The sequence below is a fragment of the Narcine bancroftii genome, chromosome 3 (assembly GCF_036971445.1).
Source record: "Narcine bancroftii isolate sNarBan1 chromosome 3, sNarBan1.hap1, whole genome shotgun sequence".
Classification (NCBI taxonomy): domain Eukaryota; kingdom Metazoa; phylum Chordata; class Chondrichthyes; order Torpediniformes; family Narcinidae; genus Narcine; species Narcine bancroftii.
Window position 1 is genome coordinate 346,173,097 of NC_091471.1, and position 21,109 is coordinate 346,194,205.

Genomic DNA, 21,109 nt, shown 5'->3' on the forward strand with positions numbered 1-21,109 from the left:
ATCAGAAGACCGCAGTCAGTGCAGATCGGTAACAGTGTCTCCTCCTTAGTGACAATCAACTCAGGCACACCTCAAGGATCCTTGCTTAGCCCATTGCTCTACTCTCTCTGCACCCATGACTGTGTGGCGAGGCACAATTCAAATGCCATCTACAAATATGCCAATGACACCATGGTCATTGGCAGAATTACAAACAGCAATGAAGAAGTGTACAAGCACAAGATGGATCAGTGGTGTCACAACAACAACTTTGCACTCAACTTTAGCAAAACTAAAAAACTGTTTGAGAACTTTAGGAGGGGAAAACCAGAACACAAATCATCCTCATTGATGGGTCAGCAGTTCAGAGAGTAACTAACTTCAAGTTCTTGGGTGTCAACATCTCTGAAGATCTATCCTGGGGCCATCATGTTGATGCAATCATAAAGGCTTTCCAGCGGCTGTACTTCATGAGGAGTTTGAGAAGATTTGAGGATTCACCACTCTTGCAAATTTCATCAGGTGGATCATGGAGAGCATTCTGACTGGTTGCATTTCTGTCTGAATGGAGGTGCCAATGAATAGGACAGGAAATATCTAGAGATGTAAACTCAGCCAGTGTCATCACGGGCATTAGTCTTCACTTCATTACAGACATCTTTAAGGAGGTGTCTCAAGAAAACAGCCTTTCTCATCAAGGACCCTCACCACCCAGGTCAAACCCTCTTCTCACTGCCACCATCGGGAAGAAGGCTCAGGAGCCTGAGCTAATGTTACCAAAACAGCCTCTTCCCCTCCGCCATCAGATTTATGAATGGAAAATGAACCACAGACACTTCCTCGACTTTTCTCAACTTTTGCACTAATTTATTTATTTTTAAATAGTGTATTTAAGGAAATGTAATTTATTGCAATTTTTGCCACAAAACATGTTCATGATAATAAACCCAATTCTGATTCTCAGACTCCAACCAATAAGAATTAAAACAGACCGAGAGGAAAATAGAAATATTTTTTAAATGGTGAACCCCTCATAATTGGTGACACAGAGACAAAACAATTTGTTGCACAGATAAGCCAGTATTATTTATTTTCATCATTATTCAAGTACATCAAACACATGACTGCATTTATATGCAATAAGACATTTTCCGTTAGTAAACATCAAAAACAATTCCCCCTCCCCCATTAAGCTACTGTAGTTGCACAAAGAACTCTGCAGAAGATCTGTGCACACAGGATAAGAACTAGGTCATATTTAATTCTAATGCACAATGTAAACAAGAACAAATTTCCAAGGGATAATAAATGTAGCTAACTATTCACTTTTCATTATAAAGGACTGTACAAACTCAATTTCCTTCTTTTTTAATAATGCCAAAGTTTTGTTTATTTCTGATATCTCCTTCAAAACAGTGGTTAACTTTGGTGTAGCATTGTGGTTGTGAACCACACAGACTGGTATAATTTTATCTCTGATGTTGTACAGTAATAAAATACCCTGCTTAAAGCTGCAGTGACCCACTAATGATCTCACCATGAAACAATTTTACCCAGCCACCAAGAAAAGGATTCAGCCATTTGGAGTTGAACAAGTTCCGTATTTGGAGTAGTACCCATCACACTAGAGTGTCGTCCATTCTATGAAACCTTGCCTTTTTTTTGGAAAGTTTTATTGGAACAAATGGGGGTGGGGGAGAACATTTGAAAATGGTCTCTATTCAATTATTAAAGATTTCATTGCTACAACTCAATGACAACTGCATTCGAGGTGATGGACTACTGTCAAGTTAACTGAATTTCATGCAGCTTTGCCTGTCTGAAATGGAAAGGTTGTGTTGGTTGATCGATAGAAAATCCAAAGTGAGGATTCCTTCTCATTATTAATATATGCCTCTTTCAGAGAAGTGATATAGGCTTCTCCTTGAATATAACGTATTTGAATTTCCCTTCTTAAGGTGCAAATCACTGATAGAATCATTGCCCATATTGAGGTCCTGCATCTTCAAAATAGAAAAGCTAACGTATCACTTCACACTGAACGTACCCACAATAGGAACAAAAGGCCACGTATCATTTTATTTCAATCTTGATGCAAAGTCGATAACAATTTCAGGACTGATAAAGTAATTAAACCCCATATCGTTTCCAATTTTGTCAATGTTCCCTTCTAAAACAAGCTATTTTTAAAATGAATAGCTGCTGCAAACCCTGAAGGGGGCGATGCTAATGGCTCTTTCAAAAGAAGCAAACCAAGATCATTGAGCTCAAATCAGCTGGACAGTAAAAGGCTGATTGTAATATATGCAACCCAATTACCAATTTACGACACCTTAGCATTGATCTAGAGCCAAAAACTAGGAAGCTGATCAAAGTGAATTTAGGCAATAAATATTTTCTATCAATTCATTTGTTATGAAAGGATTATAGATTATTACCATTTCAAAACAATTAGAAATTATACTTAATCTAAAAACGCATTGGCTCTCCTAGCATGCAATAAATTCTACACTTCCCCCGTCATATATTTATTTCTCATTTTATGTTCTCTACAGTTTTCTGTTCATGGTCCCCTTTTTCACTTGCCCAGGTTGTGCCACTGATCAGTAACAAAACACTTCTCAATGCAGTAAAATATTAGCATTTTGTTTAACTTTTCTGGCAAACTGTAGTTCATGTTAATTCCAGACAAAATATTTGCATTTAATGTGGCACACTAAGATTTTCAATTCATTTCTTCAAACATTTAAAGAACAAAGCCTATCTGTACTAGTGTTCTGAATCCTTCAGCTATAGTATAATGAGTAATTCTTGTCAACACACTCAGGCAATGCCTCTGCATTTAGGAACTGAAGAGGAATATAGGAGACTGGTTCTGGGACATTGGCTGTAGTTGTTGGTTGGACAGGCTGCAGTGCAATGCTGATATCACGCACTCTTCACACTGATTTGCTGCTGTCCACCACCTATCACTTTCACCAAGGAAGCAGAACAGTTCTGGATACTACATGCTGTTTGCAATTTAGACTAGTTATCCACACTTCACACAGCAAAGGAACAGCGATGGCTAATAGCTGCACTTGAAGCATTATACTTTCACACTATAACCAATGGGACACACAAGAGAAATTTCAGATCATCATTAATGAGATCCAGGAAGGAGAAAAGAACAGGTGTGCATCAGGAAAGACCACACATCAGAAAGAATAGCAATTTACTGCAGTACAGGGCTGGATTACAAAACTGGATGCACATCTGAAGCTTCATTGAGCTACAGACAGTATCTAAAAGGCCATTCACATTATCCCCCCCCAAATTAAGCCTCATTAAGTTGTAGACAGTATCTAATGGTGAGCATTCAAATCACCCTTCACACCTGTCCTAATAATCCTGCCCCTAGCTTGCATTAACTTTCAAACCTTCACATTAATGCTAGAGAAAAAAAATCCTTCCATACAGAAATACCTAGACAAAGAAAATCCTGTAGAATTAAAGCATTTATTTTACCTTATTGTAAATAGTTATTCTCCAGTGAGATGGCTATAGGTTATGACGAGGAATGGTAAATACATAGCACCATTGAAAATTTTAAGTTTGGTATATCTACACAAGTAAACTATTCAAACTTGTTAGCTGTTTGCAATTTATTTATACAGGCTGCATCTTTTTTATTAAAAAACTGCTTACTAGCTATAATTTTACATGCGCTTTGGTTAACATATACTATTCAAAATAAAATTTTGTTGCGGAATTTGGCTTCAGCAAATTTTTTTTTAATCATAAACTGTTAAAAATGAATGTTCTGTAGGCACTTAATTAGCTTGCAAAACACAGCTTCTGTCAAAAAAGCAAACAATACTATGTACATATATGTAAAAAGTGTTATAAATAGGTTTTAAACCATAGATACTATATACATCTTCAAATTAAAACAGTAATGTTTCTTTTATTTCTCTAAAGATAGCATCATACGGATTGTAGTGATCTATGACAGCTCATTCACGCTTTCTTAGAATGACATAGATGATTCCACTGCACAAAGTGAGAGGAAAAGCAATCCATGCCAAAATGTAGGAAAATCCATAGCTCCCATCATAGCGTTCTCCGTGAATGTGCGGGTATTGCACGGTGTATATTGCAGCTCCACTCATCACACAAATACCTGCAAGATAACACAGGTCTTGGTTAAAGCAGTTTTGTCTGGCTCTGAACCAATTAGTCCAACAGTATTTACAAGTACCTGCTCAATGCTACCTCTTCCCTCAAAGATGATACCTTACTTTGCAGATCCCAGCATGTCCTTGGAGAGGCTCATGAAAGATTTTATTTTGTAAAGTTAGCTTTACCTTGGGCTTAAAACAAAATCAAATGACACATTACTTCTCTCAATCTATGTTGCACACGACAAGACACTCACTGGATTGAACAGCCAGAGTTTGGGCTTGTGAAAGCAAATTCTCATGGAATTCCTCTCTATGCATTGGTTTATTCTCTCATCCTAGTCGTTCTAGTTGGAAGATTAATTGGCCTTTGCATACAGTTGAGAAGTAGAACATGAGGGGAGGTGTGGGAATGTGAAGACAATAAAGATGGATCAGTGTGAACGCACATCAATTATAGATATGTTTCTCTGCCTTACCATTATGCAGAGATGCACAATCTTATTTATCAGCTATTTAATCAGTTGTCTCAACCTATCAATAGATATTCCCTTCACACTACTGATCCCTCCCCTCACTATGACCTAAAGCTTTTTTTTCCTCCTTTGCGCTGATGAAGAATCTTAGGCCAAACGTGATTATTTTTCTCTTTTCACAGATGCTGGCTGACCTATTCAGATTTTCCAGAATTTTTGTTTCATTGCAAAAACGTGGTTGATAATTGGTGCAGAGTTGGAGGCCAAAACAAGAAAGCTTTCATGTTTTACAAGCTTTGTAGAGGAAAACTGAATGGTGTGTGAAACCAGCACTAAGGCCCATTTTGTCTGTTTTGCCAAAGGATGGGTTTGGTTATTCTCAACGCTTTACACCAAAGGTAAAACTAGTGTCAAACTGAATGAGGGCTAAGTTTATTCCTACAAGAACAAGTCAGACTCCGGCACACTTCCTCAGTGATTTCCCTCTATAAGAAGTGCAACATTAAAGTGGATTTAGAAGCTGCTCAAGGGAACGTTCATTCATTTGCATTGTGCAAAGTATTTCTTACACACACCAAAGACTAAGATTTTAACATGCTGAAGATAATCTATGAAGACATATGATCTAGGGGAGGAGGTGGTGGTGGTGGGAGGGGGGTTAAGTGCTGAGTTTGTTGCTGCATCAATCAATGTAAATTGGAGCCTCTATGGCTGGGAATCGCCTGACAGACTAAATATAGCAAAGGGCTCAGAGAAAATCTCTAGTTTTCCACCAGGTCTATAAACCAGTGCAAGTCACTCCTAAAGAGATGCCAGGACCAACTGCACACAAAAGTAAGAGTAGAGAAATAAGCATGGCAGTAATGAACACCTGAACATGACAGAAATCCTAAATTTCACAAATCTTGGATCTTTAAAAATCTCCAAAAAGGCGATTAGTGTTTGGGGTACTGAACTATTGCAATAATGAAGATTTAAAAATCTCTGATGCAACAAAATGTACAGCTCAAAGCACAAATCGGATTAAAAAAGATAAAATGCAGTTTTGTCTGGCTCTTTAGCCCAATGGTATTTACAAGTACCCCTCAAAGATGATACCTTACTTTGCATTTATATGCAAAGGAGAGGCTCATGGAAGATTTTATGCCATTCAACCTCTGACATCTCAAGGTGACTGGAACACATTTGGTTCTACTAGGTTGAGAATAGACCAGTTTAAAGCACTGAGATTCCAGAATACCATAAACCTAAAGCAGTGCTCAAATTTTAGTTTAATTATTTTAAACAGGAACACCCTGAAGTAGATATTTGGAGCTCAAGGAGTGGATTAAAATCTGTATCACTTTTTCTTTTGAATCAAGGTGATAAAAATATTAGCTTTACCGCATCTATCTCATATTCTCACCTGCTTCCATACTACAAAGGAAGTTTGCTTTTATAATTTGATGAAGAATAAATTAGAATATAACTTCACTTTTATCTGTTACAATACTCATATTAGCCAAGACCCAGAAACTCCTCTTTTAGACTCCCATTATTTTATTTGCTGATGTTCCTTTGAAATTCCCTGGGCATCTAACACATTACAAATGACCCATTGTTATTACTGTTATCTAACCCCACTGAATAGAATGGAAGATTGAAGCCGTGTGTACTGCCAAAAGCAAGGCCAAGTTTTTTTTTGTTTCAGTGCAAGCCTGAGAGGTAGGTGACCTACTGCCAACATCAGGGAATCCTTTTTAGTAAAAGAAACCATGTCTTGCAGTGATCAAACATAACTAACCCATCAAAAGGAACCACTGCAGATTCTGTCACTCACTCAGGAAGAAACAAAGTCAGATTGTGAAATCTGTACATTCAGTTGATTTTACTCTCGGTTAACATAACATAACAATTACACCACGGAAACAGGCCATTAGGCCCTTCTAGTCCGCACCGAACCAAACACCCCTTTCTAATCCCACCTCCCTGCACAATGCCCATAACCCTCCATCTTCTTCTCATCCATATACCTGTCCAACCTTTTCTTAAATAATACAATTGACTCCGCCGCCACTATTTCTCCCGGAAGATCATTCCACACAGCTACCACTCTCTGAGTAAAGAAGTTCCCCCTCATGTTACCTCTAAACCTCTGCCCCTTAATTCTTAACTCATGTCCTCTTGTTTTAAACTTTCCTCCTCTTAACGGAAATAGTCTATCCACATCCATTCTGTCTATCCCTTTCATAATCTTAAATACTTCTATCAAATCCCCTCTCAACCTTCTACGCTCCAAAGAATAAAGACCCAATCTGTCCAATCTCTCCCCATACTCCAGATGCTTAAACCCAGGCAACATTCTGGTGAACCTTCTCTGCACTCTCTCCACTCTGTTTATATCCTTCCTATAATTAGGCGACCAGAACTGCACACAGAACTCCAAATTAGGCCGCACCAACGTCTTATACAATCTCAACATCACCTCCCAACTCCTATATTCCATGCAATGATTGATAAAGGCCAGCATACTAAAAGCCTTCTTCACCACCCTATTCACGTGAGTTTCTACCTTCAGGGAACGATGTACCGTTACTCCTAAATCTTTCTGCTCTTCTGTATTCCTCAGTGCTCTCCCATTTACAACATATGTCCTATTCTGATTCTTCTTACCAAAATGAAGCACCTCACACTTATCAGCATTCAATTCCATCTACAAGGAATCTTTTGTAGTAACTCAGGGATACATAATTTTCTGGAGTTGGTTGCTATATTTTGTACACTAAAATTGATTGAGAGTTCGGACATAAAACAGCATCACTGTGTCAACAAAGATACTGCCCTCGCATTTGCTTGTGATATTACCAACAACCGAAGGTGTGGTGTCTTGAGTGTGTGAAAAAATATACTCAAGGCTGCAAAAAGACCAGAAATTAAATGTTAGAAATGATTAAAGAGTCTCTTATTGGCGAGAAAGTTTTTGCAAACCTTTGCAGGAAAAATGTTGCATTTGAAAAAAGTTCATTTATTATCAATTATTGGCGTGATAATATCCCTCTAGTGCAAAGTGTTAATGAGGTAAAGCTAAAAATTCTCAATGTTGGAAGCTTGCTTCACAGGATATAGTCACAATTCTCCAAAGGATTTTACGTCTGCAAATAACATCGCTGATATAAAGTGAAGATTCTTAACAACAAGTATTTCAGGCTGAAACCATATTCAGATTCTACATCATTCAGTCTTTCAGTTTAAAATAATAAAGCTAATTTCATTCCAATCATCCAAAGTGAACATCAATTCACTGTTAAAATAATAATATTCCAGTTTGCAAAAAAAATACAATTGAAACTGAAAATTTCTTTCATTGGATTGTCCTCGACTAATATTGTAAAAAAGTATTAATGTAGGAAACTGCTGGTGTTTAAATTCTGCATGCTAATGTGATTCTAATCCAATGGGAAGTTGGGAGTTTAAGGAGGAGACAGTAATCATTTATGCCAAGAACCAAATGAAACCTTCTGACATCTAGTCCCACTGAAATTTGATCAATCAGCGACCAATGAAACTGTACATATACAAGAAGAGCTATCACAATGAAATAGTTTGAAAGGCATTCCATTTTTAAATATTTTAAGCCTCCTGATTGCAGATTTGATTTTTATGTCATTTTAATTAACAAAAGCTTCATCCATTGAGTTCATCCATCCATCAAGAGAGTGAAGTGCAGAGAGCGATCCAAATGTTCTAGAGCACATGTGTCAAACTCAGGCCCGCGGGCCAAATTTGGCCCGTGATATAATTATATTTGGCCCGCAAGATCATATCAAATATGTATTAGAGATGGCCCGCTGGCCGCCGCGCCAGTATAGCGCATGCACAGCTAATACTGCAAATCCCAGAATGCTTTGCAAATGGATTGGCGGCGGCCCGTCAGCCCGCTAATCGTCCCCACCTCCTCTCTTTACTTTCATTAGTATCTGTGACCTGTTGCCTAACTCACATGTAATAAACCCCTTACGAAAAATGGCCAAACAAAAGACAGAAAACAGGACCTTTCAAGACAGGTGGGAGGAAACTCTGACCCCAGAGTTTGATGAACTTGCATCTAAGAAGAGATGCCAAGTATCTGGTTTAGACCCAGGTGCATCAGAGTAAATTACAGTGTAGCTTGGATTAATATTTTCTTTGGTTAACTTTGGACTGTTCATAGTTGAAAGATTGGATTTTCATTGAAGCAAGTTGTTATTTTTTTGACTTGTTGACTTGTGAAAAGAAATATATTTAAAAGGAGCTTAAAGGCTCTAGAGAAATATTATTTATTGAATATTTTATTTCTCATTTGTTAATGCTTCTTCTGGAAAGAGTTTAACCAAAACTATTATTAAACATTTATTTTAATAAGAAAAAGTTTAACATTACATATGTTGAAAGAAGAGAAAACATGCAGATGTTGTTGAAAATTTTCAATAAATATTTAATTTGGCCCACGACTTAGTCCAAGTTTTTAATTTTGGCCCTCTGTGAATTTGAGTTTGACACCCCAGTTCTAGAGTATTAATTACAAAAACTATCAGCTCCAATGAGTAGCTACGAAGGCAATCAGCATTTTGGCCTTCAAAGGTAAGGGGTTGAAGTTTAAGAGCAAAAAAAAAATTGTTGCAATTGTAAACAGTGTTGACAAGGCCTCAGCTAGAAAGTTGTACAATATATAGTTTCCATCTCCTTACAAAGATATAGAAACACTGAAGGCAGTGGAAGGGAGATTCACCAGGCTAATTCCTGGTATATGAGAGCTCTCTTACTAAGAAACACTAAATACTTTGAGCCTGTATTCCTCAAGAGTTCAGAAGAACATGGGGAGCTTATTCAAACATGCCAGATCTTCAGGAAGCTTGTCAGGATTGATGTTGAGATGTTCTCACTGGTGGGAGAGTCATAGCTACAAAATAAGGGGCTAGCCATTTAAAACTGAGGTGCACAAAAAAAACTCATTACAGAGGGGCTGCAAATGATTTTCCACTTGTTTTTGAAATTGATGTCTAAGCTTCAAGCATGGATTCATGCCTTGCAGTGAAAATCAATTTAAAGTAAACTGTTTGAGCATTTCTGAAAGCAGCAGGTCGAACTCTTGCACCTCACTGGATAGGAGCTCATTCTCACCAGTTTAATACAAGGACAGCCTTGTATACTTGTGCTACATTTTGCAGGAACACAAACCATTCAGATAAGTTTGCATTCTCTTTTGGCAGAATACAGCTTAATTAAACCCATGCTTATTAATGTTTTATATTTAATATGGCAGGCATATTTGTAAATAAATTCCTACTTGCAAGTGTTAAATGAATCTATAGAAATAACAATAATATTTAATGAACGATCACATTGATCGATTGAAGTTGGTTGGCGTAGCAGTTAACACAACACTGTTACAGCGCCAGCAATTTGAATCCCACGCTGCAAGGAGTTTGTACGCTCTACCTGCATCTACATGGGTTTACTCCAATGGCTCCGGTTTCCTCCTACCATTGGAAATATACTAGGGTTGTAGGTTAATTAGGGGCAATTGGGCGGCATGGGCCGAAATGGCCTGTAAAGTGTGCTGTATGTCTAAATTGAAACATTTATAAATGAGAATAATTAATTCTGATGTTATATTATGGATGGCTATTGCAACAGTTTGATCATGGCATTTTTTGGTCAATAGTAACTTAACTGTCTATTCCCTGGGTTCCCATCAATTCACTCGACTACTGGCATTTTCTTTGTTCAATCATTGCCCTCCTTCACTTTCTCTCTTACTGAATCTAACTTGTGTTTGTTTCCAATTCTGATGGCCAATCTTCAGCCTTTCCATCATTGCTGCTGGACGGGTTGAGTGCTTCCAACATTTCAGTTTTTGTTTAAGCCTAGCCAATAGTCATGTTGCTAAAATTAGGTCAACGTACTTACAGTTAAAAAAATTCTTGCATGCAAGCCAACCTATGGTAATTCTATTCATAGCACATTCAAATACCTCCATAGCAGATCTCTGCAACTACAAACTTGAACTTCATTGCCATATTTCTCACTTCAAAATAAAGCAAATTAATTGTGCAATATTCAAGGATGCTTCTTCGACTATTGAAATCAATAGCAAGCAACCTTTACAGTAGGTAATAGAAGGGTTTCTCTGTGGAGATATAGATGGGGAAGGACAGAGTGCAGTGTCAGCCAAGCCTAAACCCCGACACATATACACCTCTGCAGAATAGATTAAAAGGAGTATGATTTTTATGGAGATCATTCTGGACCTGGTTCTAGAGTTTCCATAGAGTTATAGATTTGTTGAACAAGGACACAAAAATATGATAAACTATGTACCGCTTGTGTCCTGCCAAAGCACATGCTTTATTTTGGGATCTAAAACTTTTAGAATTTGTTCTCCACTCATTCTACATTATATCCAAGTTGTCAATCATACTTCCTGCCATTTCCAGATCACATAGCACCAGGCACATGATTGATATTTAGTTTATTTTTGGGCTACTCCTGGAAATCTTTAAAATATAAAGTCATCAATTAAGACTGTCAGATCAAATTTTCACTCATCTGAAAAATATGCTGACGTTAAATTAGTTTTCTTGTATGACATTAAATTTCAGGATCAGACAAGCCAAAAATTTCGACTCAATTAGAACCGAAAGCTCAGAGGAAATGGGGCAAAGAAAATATTCTAGATTAAGCATAATCTATCAAGGGAAATTTGTTACAAAGATAGTTTTCCAAAATGGGCACTTAACTATAACCATATATGTGGTGAAACAGAGGAATTAAAATATAACATGATGATGCAAAAGGAATCCCTCGTTTTTAAACCGGGGAAAAAAAGACTCGCCCCAGCCATACTCACATCTTTCCTTCTGGCAAAAGAGTTCATGAGTGTGAGGATCACACATTAGATTCAAGGAGGAGAGTTTCTTTCCTCATCATCAGATTCCCAAACAAGTCTCACACTTTTGCTCTGTGCTAACTGATTTCTCTCTGTAATGCTGCATTCTGTACTTTTTTAAAAATTGCTGCACTATATATAGGTTGACTATATATATGACTATATATATATATATATATATATATATATGACTATATATATATATATATATATGACTATATATATATATAGCTCAAAGAACATTCTCACTGTACCTCAGTATACATGACAATAAATTTTAACTTGGATGCCAAGAAATGATTTTTAGGGCATCATACATGTAGATGATGCTTTCACAGGCTCTGTGTTCCTATTTTCACTGCTTATAGATTTTAAGGTAAACATCAACTTACCTGCCATGGCAGCTCTTAACTATGTATAATGGGGCCCCCAAACTACGATAATTGTTAAAGGGGGGGGGGCGTCATGAAAAAATATGGAAATAACATGCTTCTCCAAGACATGGCTGGACATCTTGATGCAGACAGAGGTTTCATCCAAAGAGAAGGTCAAAATTCTCTAAGAAGATCTCATCGGTAGTGTTTAAAAATTCGTGGTTCGTGTAACAGTGGAGCTGAACTCCTGTTCACTTTCTATAGCAGGCCACTAAACAAGTGTCAGGAAAGGTCCATCTCTTTAAGGAGTGTTCTCCTGTCCATACACTCAGCCATGTTCTTGCCTTCATTTCCAAGATCCAAAGTTCCAGGGCAAGGTGACTACGCTCCCGCATGCATCGTGTGTGAACACATCACACAGTTGGAAGACAACCACGTAATCGACCCAAAGTGCACGATGCAAATTAATTTCTAAGCTGACATGGTTTGGATATTGCCAACTGTGCACTAGTTAACCAAGCTTGTAGACATTTAAATATCTAAAGGATCAACACTTGAATGGATTCCCAGCTCATGCCTCCAGGTTCTTGGTTTGATCCTCTTCACGAGATACTTTAGCTTTGATTCGCCCTGAGTCCCCCAAGTAATGCAGTGGATGCCAGCGGTTTTATAATGGGGGTAGGCCTGATGGACAAGCTGGTTCCTTTCATCTGTTATAGAACTGTGTGCTGCAACCAAATTTTCAAGTCCTTCACCTGACAAAGTGTTCCAACAGAACCAGAATCGCTGAAGGCAACATTGCACTTTGACCAGAGCACACAGCAAATCTGTGGCAGCATTCATTACTGCCCACCTCCCAACCCACTCCAGGCTTTAGTCAAAGGAAGAAGCAGGTTAACATTTACTATGAGCCAATAACATAGGGATAATGCGTTTCGAAGGCTAGGTCAGTGATTTGTGCTTACCACTTTTCACAATATACAACCATTAAAACTCAAGAGACCATGCTTTATTGTTATTGAGTAATGTAATGCAATGAGAAAAATGCAATGCAATGAAATTAGGCTTTACTTGTCCTTCATTGTTACACGGACAAATATAAATGGTAAACCTTTACACGTACCTGCAAGTAGCTGAAAGATTCCAGTGATGTAAAACCGCCCCCCTTTCTGAAGTGCAAATAGCTGGCAGAAAAACAAAATCACTGACAGAAAGCTGAAGATGACTGACAGAACCATCATTGCCTGGACGGCTTGCAGCCATTCTGAAAATAGAGGCCAAGAGAAAACATGTTACATGTAATGAAGGAGCATCACATAAAATCCACTTGCAAATTCCCAGGTTTTTATTCTCTGACAGTTCTACAAATGTTGTAGTAAAGAAAAAAAAACCCCAATAAATTCAAACAGAAGGATCAATATCTACTGCATCATGTGAACACTGCAAAAGTCGGTAGAAGTAGTTTTGCTATCATCTGATTCCACCGGCATTGAATGAAGATCTACCTGGACCAATGCCTGAAGAGGGCGCACAAAATCAGTGAACCGGTGCAGACTCGAAAGGCTAACATGGCCTGTTTCCGCTCCGTAAATGGTTATATGGTTATAAGTCTAAAAAATCCAGACTGCTCAGGGATTGGGTCAGTCCAGATTCTCGGGAAATGCTTTTAAAAATTTGAATTGAAGGAGGAATAAAGCTGCACCGCTTGTGGACGGAAAACTTGCAGCTTCTACTGTACAGCTTAACACTTCTTTTGCTTTCTTTCATTTCTGTACATTACCTTGTTTCTAATTTCTTTGTGATAAGATTCTGCACCACGCGCGCATGCACGACATCTTGGAGACTGATTTAATAACCAGTTCCATGGTGTTAGGTCTGCTTTGTTCGAGAATGAGTGAGTCAGACACCAGACTGAGTCGAAATCAAGGTTCTTTATTACCAGATTGTAACACTTGCAACTAACAGTGTTAGTTGGAGTAGGCACATTCTAACGATATCAGCAAGTGGTTTTTTTTTATACCCCAGGACACGCACTTAGTAAATTATCATACCATTACATTATCCAATGAATAAGCTGTTGCTACCCTTCTCTGTTAGTCTGCTGCACATCATTCTTGTTATTGCCACACTTATCTTGAGTGTACAAGGTCACACCTGCATCCTGTTACTCCTTAGTACTGGGTGACTCCTTCTCCGGTCCCAACTCATGATGTTTTTACCTTACAATGGACGTTTCTGCAGTCACCATTTTTAAATCATAAATTGTAGATCTTCTGATGTTGCAAATTTCCATTAGAACAGTATTGCTCATGCCACGTTCTAGTCTTTCTTAATTATTTCAACTCTGTCATTCAATTTCATAGTGCTCTTCTTTCCATTCACTCCAAGAGGTTTATCTCCTTCAGGATCCATGATCATGAGTTTGGAAATATGTATGCTACAGATGGTTACATCCGTGGTGCTTGTGTACACAAAAGCCTGCTAAATTTTACAAGTTTCAGAGTTTTCAAAAAGTCCAGATTCTTGGATGGTCGAGATTTCTGAAATTCTACCGTAACGTTCAAAATAGGATGAAGAGAGTTCCTCCATCTCTTGGGTTTGCTCCACCATTCAACAAGATGATGGCAGACCAGATTATGAGCTCATTTCCACCACCAATGTAACATTTCACCACCTTGCTTATCAGGACCAGGTCTCTAACTCTACCCAAAAATATTCTACAACTCAGATTCCACTGCCATGTGATGAAGAACATAATTAACCCAAAAGCTACAACATCTGCATCAATGCAACTGGTAATAATTGTACTCATGGATCTCAAAAAAGCTGTTAATTTTACCCCTGCATGATTTGTTTTTCTAGACGTTTCCTTGGGTTCTGAAGCTACAACTGTGCTGATTCGGGATGCAAATAAGGTGGATTTACAGGAATTGCAGCAAAGTTCTACTTCCATTATTGTACTTCAAAATAGGACATTGAAGGTACATGGTCCTTCAGTTCACAGCACCACTGCTACCAAAAGGGGCAAGCTCACATCTTGCATAAATGATTCACATTTTGCTTTTCATAACCTGCAAATTCCATAAACGGTTTCATAATTACTGAATTAATTGTTTAGAGTGGGAATCTAGAGGGGAGGAGGGTTGTAGCCAATATTCCATAAACAGCAAAGGGCAAGATAAAGAAATTATACTTTAAGTGACTGAAGGCTACATGTTGGTGATGACACAAGGAGAATTATCCTTGCCTTCTTCTATTAGTCTTGGGGGACCTTTTATCAATCGGAATAGGCAAACTGGGTCAACATATCCAAACGTTTCTACCTTCAACATCATAGCCTGCTTCGTGCACATAGGCCTCTGGGGTTAACCTTGAGCCCATAACCTTCTAATGCAGAGGGGCAAGAGCAAAGTCACTGTATTGTCCAGTGTTGAGAAGAAAATAACACATCACCTTTTACAAAAGTATAATCCTTTGCATAGACCTTTGATAGCCATTTCATCAAGTTTGTTGGCTGACAGAATTTAAGTATACAGTATATGGAAAATGACATCACAGAAATAAACAGGTACTATTTAGCCAAGCTCTCCAGCATATTTAGTTTATCATTTCGGTTAAAGTAGAACTATGTATTTTGCAAATGAAGCTTAGAAAGGCATTCAGTGAATTGCAAATTCAAGTCTAGAATTCAGAAACCAATTCTGCAGCCATTCTGAAAATAGAGGCCAAGAGGAAGTGTTACCGGATTGTAACACTTGCAACTAACAGTGTTAGTTGGAGAAGGCGCATTCTAACGATATCAGCAAGTGGTGTTTTTTTATACACCAGGACACGCACTTAGTAAATTGTCATACCATTACATTGTCCAATGAATAAGCTGTTGCTACCCTTCTCTGTTAGTCTGCTGCACATCATCTTGTTATTGCCACACTTATCTTGAGTGTACAAGGTCACACCTGCATCCTGTTACTCCTTAGTACTGGGTGACTCCTTCTCCGGTCCCAACTCATGATGTTTTTACCTTACAATGGACGTTTCTGCAGTCACCATTTTTGTGTGTGTGTGTGTGTGTGTGTGTGTTCGTTCAAAGTCCCAAAAGTACGATTTGCAAGTACAGGTAGCACTGAGCTTGCAGGGAATAAAAATCACAGAATACTGGAATTGTGCAGAATACCCAGCTGCATTTGTAAGGGAAGGTTTATGCTTTGGTGAAGCACGGACAGAAATTTCTCCATTCCAAAACCCCTCCTTGATTTTTGGATCATTGATATTCCAAAGCCATGACAAAAACTTTTCTAAAGGTCACAGTAGATTCTCATTTCCACCTCCGACGGTGCCAGCCTAACTCCTACAATAACTGGCACAGTCACCCTGCATCCCACCCATTCTGCAGGATGATAATGCAAAGCTTCTAATATCCAGATGACAAGTAGGCAATAAATCCTACCTGCAGCAAGTAACGTTAAGCAACTTGTAACTACAACCATGTTGTCCTTTGAAGTTCGCAACATGGTTCTTGTAACAATGCACCTGCACCACTAAAAGCTTTGAATGCTCAAATATCACTATATTAATTCTTCATGATTTAAAAAAAAAAGCGGAAATCAACCAGTCTGTATTATTTTTGCTTGTTTTAAAACTGATGTTCTTAGACATCAAACTGGCAAGGCATTTTTTGGAAAAAAAACACTAAACATTTTAAGCAAACTATTGAGAAAATTCACTTTTGCTAGTGGAACTATTACTGTTGGAGTAAATAGGTTTAGCATGTTATTAACAAAAATAATTTTTGGACAGACTTCACTCTTGCTTTGAATTTTCAAGGAATGCCTCAAATATATATTTCTGGGACTAGATTATGATGAGCTTCTTTGCAAGATGGCAGTTGCCTGCCTCCCACCCTGCTGGCATTCTCAAAACAGCATGGCCTTTTGAAATCAAAGTCCTCATTATATTTCGAAAATCCACTTGTTGCAGACTGCTTTTTAAAAATTACAATGCTCACAGCAAACTGTAGAACAAACGGAAGCACAATGGCTTTCCACACCCAATATTAATAAAAGTAGCCTTATCTGTTTCACTTCCAGGATATTTTTGAGTTTCATTTCATAAGTAGGCATTCTACTATATTCACAGTTATTAAACATAATGAAATAACTAAACAAAACAATGGTTGGGAGCCTTCTGTCTGCTGCAGAATCAAGGACTTCCCAGTGACCAACCATTTTAATTCCACACACCATTCCCACATTATGATGTCGATCTCATGCAATGCCATATCTAGGCTACCCACAAGTTGGGATAACAAGCCATTTTCCATTAAACCCCTTTGTGGAGTCTCACTCTTTCATCCAGCACCCCACCTTGTCTCTCCCCCATCATTCCTCAGCTTTTTTTCTCTCTTCTGCCATCCCGCCTATTTATGACCTGTTGGCCTCCCCTCCTCTCCACACCCTTTTATTCAAGCTCCCGCCTACGTTTTGCTCATACCTTGATGAGGGGCTCAGGCCCAAAACATTAGATACCCTTGACTTCCTAGAGATGCTGTGTGACCTGCCGTTTCTCCAGCACTTGTGCATTGCACTACAATCGCAGCGGCTGCAGACTTTACTGTTTCACCCACATAACTTCTAAAGAGAAAATCTAATAACTACCTCACTTGTCCTTTTCTTGCACTCATCTTAATTCGTTCAAAATATGGTTTTTTCCCCTCTGATATTGTTGCAAGACGACGAGTTTTGTGAGAATAAATTCTGATTTGATGAACTGTTCCGATGCTGGGGATTTCTATTTCCAAAGGTGTCCACAATGGAACAGAAATTCAAATGACTGCTTTGAATTCTCTTCCAAGTGGCGGCATTAAGAAGAAAGCCAATGTTTCTGAAGTGCAGTCATTCTTGTAGATAAGTCATCATTTGGACATGCCAAACTTCCAGAAATAACCATGATCTTGCATTACTTAAAAAAGTTCTGGTCATGCAAGTTCATATTATTCGCATCTCCCTATAACATTGCATAGTCACTGTTAAATTATATCCATCTTCCTGTCTCCAGTGAACTCAGACAAATCACTATCACTTATAATCATAATGCATTGTAAATGATCTTGAAAGTGAAACATCTTCCACCTTTCTTATTGGCTCTCATTCAATGAATTATTTGTTCAGCCGCTCTACAAACTCAGGAAGGAGTGTCGGGCAAGAATAAAAGCCATGTTCTGGGAAAACAAATGCTTGGGATTTGAATGAATGAGAGATTTCTGCCGACGTTGCGCCATGGCGAGCTAATCCCAGCCCTTTTGCTGCGAAGTGCTGACTGCAGCGTCGACCGTTGCCAAAAGATTCTCGCGTTCAGCGCACTTTCCACGCTTCCCCCCCCCCCCCACCCCCGACCTCGCAGGACCGCGCCCACCTCCCACACCAGCCAGTTGCAAGTTGACTCGTTACAAATGATCTGTATTTCACCCTACTTTTTTTTCCCTCTCTTAAGCGCACGATGCCCCGAGTGATGAAGTTTCTCTCAAGTTCCAAAAAAAAACTCCCCCCCCCCCCCTTTGCTCTAAAGAAGTAAATGATGCAGGGAAGGAATCCACTCACTCACCGTTCGTCGTGTAGGGCTGGCAATTCCACAGATCAATCCATGTGCAATTCTGCCAAATATCTAAACTATTGATTTCACTGTAATACCACCAGGACTGTGCAAAAAGAACACACATCGCAGCAGATTAGACACATCTGCAGAAGACAACATCCCAGCAAAGTCAACGAAAGGAAGATCAGGTTTAAACCAACGATTTGAAATAAACACCTGGAAATCTGAATTTAAATGCAGTTGGTTTCATCATGAAAAATAGGTGTCCAACTAAATATTCATTTAAAACCATGCATCTTGGGGGGGGGGGGGGGGGGTCCCAATACAACTTCTGCCAATTCTGACCTTTAACCAAAATCTACCCAACTCACGATACCTTTAAAAATCAATATATTCCGAGGACGTTCAATGGCAAAATCTGACTTTTCACATTGTTTTTAAACCTGACCCAATAATTCTAAATGATAACCTTGCCCAGAGCGTCTGGGACACCCAGTGCCCTGTTGCGCGTCCAGATAACATTTTGGCTGTACTTACATTGACAATAGTAGAAATAAAGAGCAGAACCAGCACGGTCAGGTGCAGTACAATAATACCCGCCAACAACACGATCATTTTGATGGGTTTTCAAGTCGAAAGCTAAAAAGGGAACCGAGAAAGAGAGGAGGGAATGAGTCGCCGGCCAACGGCTTCGAAAGCGCTGCGACGGGATCTGGCGGCGTCCCACACTGCAGTGACCAGGGCGTGTCGGCAAGGCAAACAGAATCATCCAACAGAGGACGCCCGAAACCAGCGCCGGCCCCGTTAGACTGAGAATAAACCATATTCACTCGCACTCTTTCAAACCATTTCGACTTGGGAGTTGGAAACGACTCTGCGCCGGGAAAGTCTGCAGCAGGCCAAGTTGGTTCTAATCTAAGAAACTTTCCAAGGCAAGATATTTTAATTATTAAAAGATATAACCCAGAGAATTATAATCCATTAAACGTGAAACCAAATCTGCCAGACTCCAAACATATAGTGTTGGAAATAGAGCAACATTTCTCTTTTTTAAATATTTGATAACTGAAATTGATTTGAGACCATCCATTCATTTAAAAAACCCCTGAAATTAAACTATCAACTACCCTGAAACAATCTGTCAAGCTGCTATGAAAAATACTCGCCAGCTCTCAGTCCATTCGGACGCAGAACGGTCGAACCCCCGTTTCAGGGGGGCCGTCCCGAACTGTTCACAAAGGCACCATTCAGTTCGAGAGCCAGGCGAATGTTGGACCCCCACCGCCACCCCCCCCCCCCCCCCCGCATTCGGCGCGAGCGATCCGAGCTAAGGATGGGGGTCTCCACGGAGCACACCTTTCCCCGGCGACCCCCAAACTCCAGCGGCACCTTCCACTGCACGATCCGGCCTGCTGGAGCCCACCGTTCGCGACGCGTGGACGGCATCTGGAAACTCGCGTGGGACCACCTGGAGGGCGGCCCGTTCGCGTTGCGGGACAGAAGCAATGAATCGAGGGGATTGCCTCGGTTCCTCCCCGCCATGACCACGACCATTAAAACTCCGCAGCCCCAGAAACCTTCTTAAATTAAAACTTCCCTCTAATAACATCAAAGGCCAACAAAAAGTACGAGAGAGTCTCGGGTGTTTAAGTCGGACACCCCCCCCCCAACCCATGTAATGAGTTCACATGCAATCTTACTCTCCAAGAGTTAGTTCTCTGGCCTGTTATCGTCTACATTGTGCTTTTTAAAAAAATAAATAGCTGTTTCATTTAAAAATAAAACGAGAGCAACTTACTCTTTGGCAGATCCTGAACAATCGGTGTGTGTGTGTGTGTGTGAGAGAGAGAGAGAGAGAAGGAGACCTCGACGCCAACACCAAAGTGCTGTCAAAAAAACTTGAAGCTAAAAAGTGGCCCCTTTAGTAGGGACCAACGCCCTGGTTACGCACGGCGCCCGGGGTGTGTCCGCGGCCAGTTTCCAATCCCTGGCGGCGTGCGGGAGGAGCGCCGGTACCGGGGAGCCCCCGTCACTGGCCGCGCTGCTCTGATGTGCAGCGAGGGGAGGGGGACCCGCGCTGCGCTGATGTGCAGCGAGGGGAGGGGAGGGGGACCCGCGCTGCGCTCATGTGCAGCGAGGAGAGGGGGACCCGCGCTGCGCTCATGTGCAGCGAGGGGAGGGGGACCCGCGCTGCTCTGAGGAGTTCATTTGGTTGCGATGTATCATTGCAAAGGGCGCTCTGCAGGAATTCCAATGACTCAGTCCTTCTGGTCATGCTGGGTCCCTCCCTCCCTTTCTGGCTCAGCATTGCTTATGGATACAGGCTGGGGAGGGGAGGTGGAGAACGAAACGCCGGAGACGAGGGAGATCCTGCCTATCTGTAAGAAGCACGGCAATGTCAGTGGGAACTCCCCCATCGCCAAAGGAAATTGAGTCTGATCCTTACGATCACCTTGCCAGTTCACTTTTCCGTTCTGTTTCCCACTCCCCCTCGACCCCGCCTATAATTGGCCCCAATTCGTTTTGAGCTCCGTGAACCGGATAATTGGGCAGATAAATGTAACGATATTTTCACGAGGGCTGAAAATATTCAGCGGGTCAGTCGGCATCTGTGGGGAGAGG

At 40.0% G+C, this 21,109-nt stretch overlaps 1 protein-coding gene across 1 annotated transcript; it reads right to left on the bottom strand.

Moving 5' to 3' along the window:
- Positions 1-1,039: 1,039 nt before the first annotated feature.
- Positions 1,040-20,685, bottom strand: pmp22b (peripheral myelin protein 22b). Its single transcript, XM_069929554.1, has 5 exons — positions 20,286-20,685; positions 19,025-19,126; positions 18,497-18,590; positions 13,020-13,160; positions 1,040-4,141 (listed from the first exon to the last, which is right to left on the bottom strand). The coding sequence occupies exons 2-5, from the start codon at positions 19,100-19,102 to the stop codon at positions 3,975-3,977; spliced, it is 480 nt and encodes a 159-aa protein (XP_069785655.1). The 5' UTR covers positions 19,103-19,126; positions 20,286-20,685; the 3' UTR covers positions 1,040-3,974.
- Between the last annotated feature and the right edge of the window lie 424 nt (positions 20,686-21,109).

Bases quoted from the DNA above. Each gene is read 5' to 3' on its own strand.
- pmp22b (XM_069929554.1), bottom strand. From the start codon at position 19,102: ATGATCGTGTTGTTGGCGGGTATTATTGTACTGCACCTGACCGTGCTG. The intron at 18,591-19,024 runs GTAAGTACAGCC...CTTTTTGCACAG, and splicing joins TTATTTCTACTATTGTCAAT to TCCTGGTGGTATTACAGTGA. The intron at 13,161-18,496 runs GTGAGTGAGTGG...CTCTATTTTCAG, and splicing joins CCAGCCCTACACGACGAACG to AATGGCTGCAAGCCGTCCAG.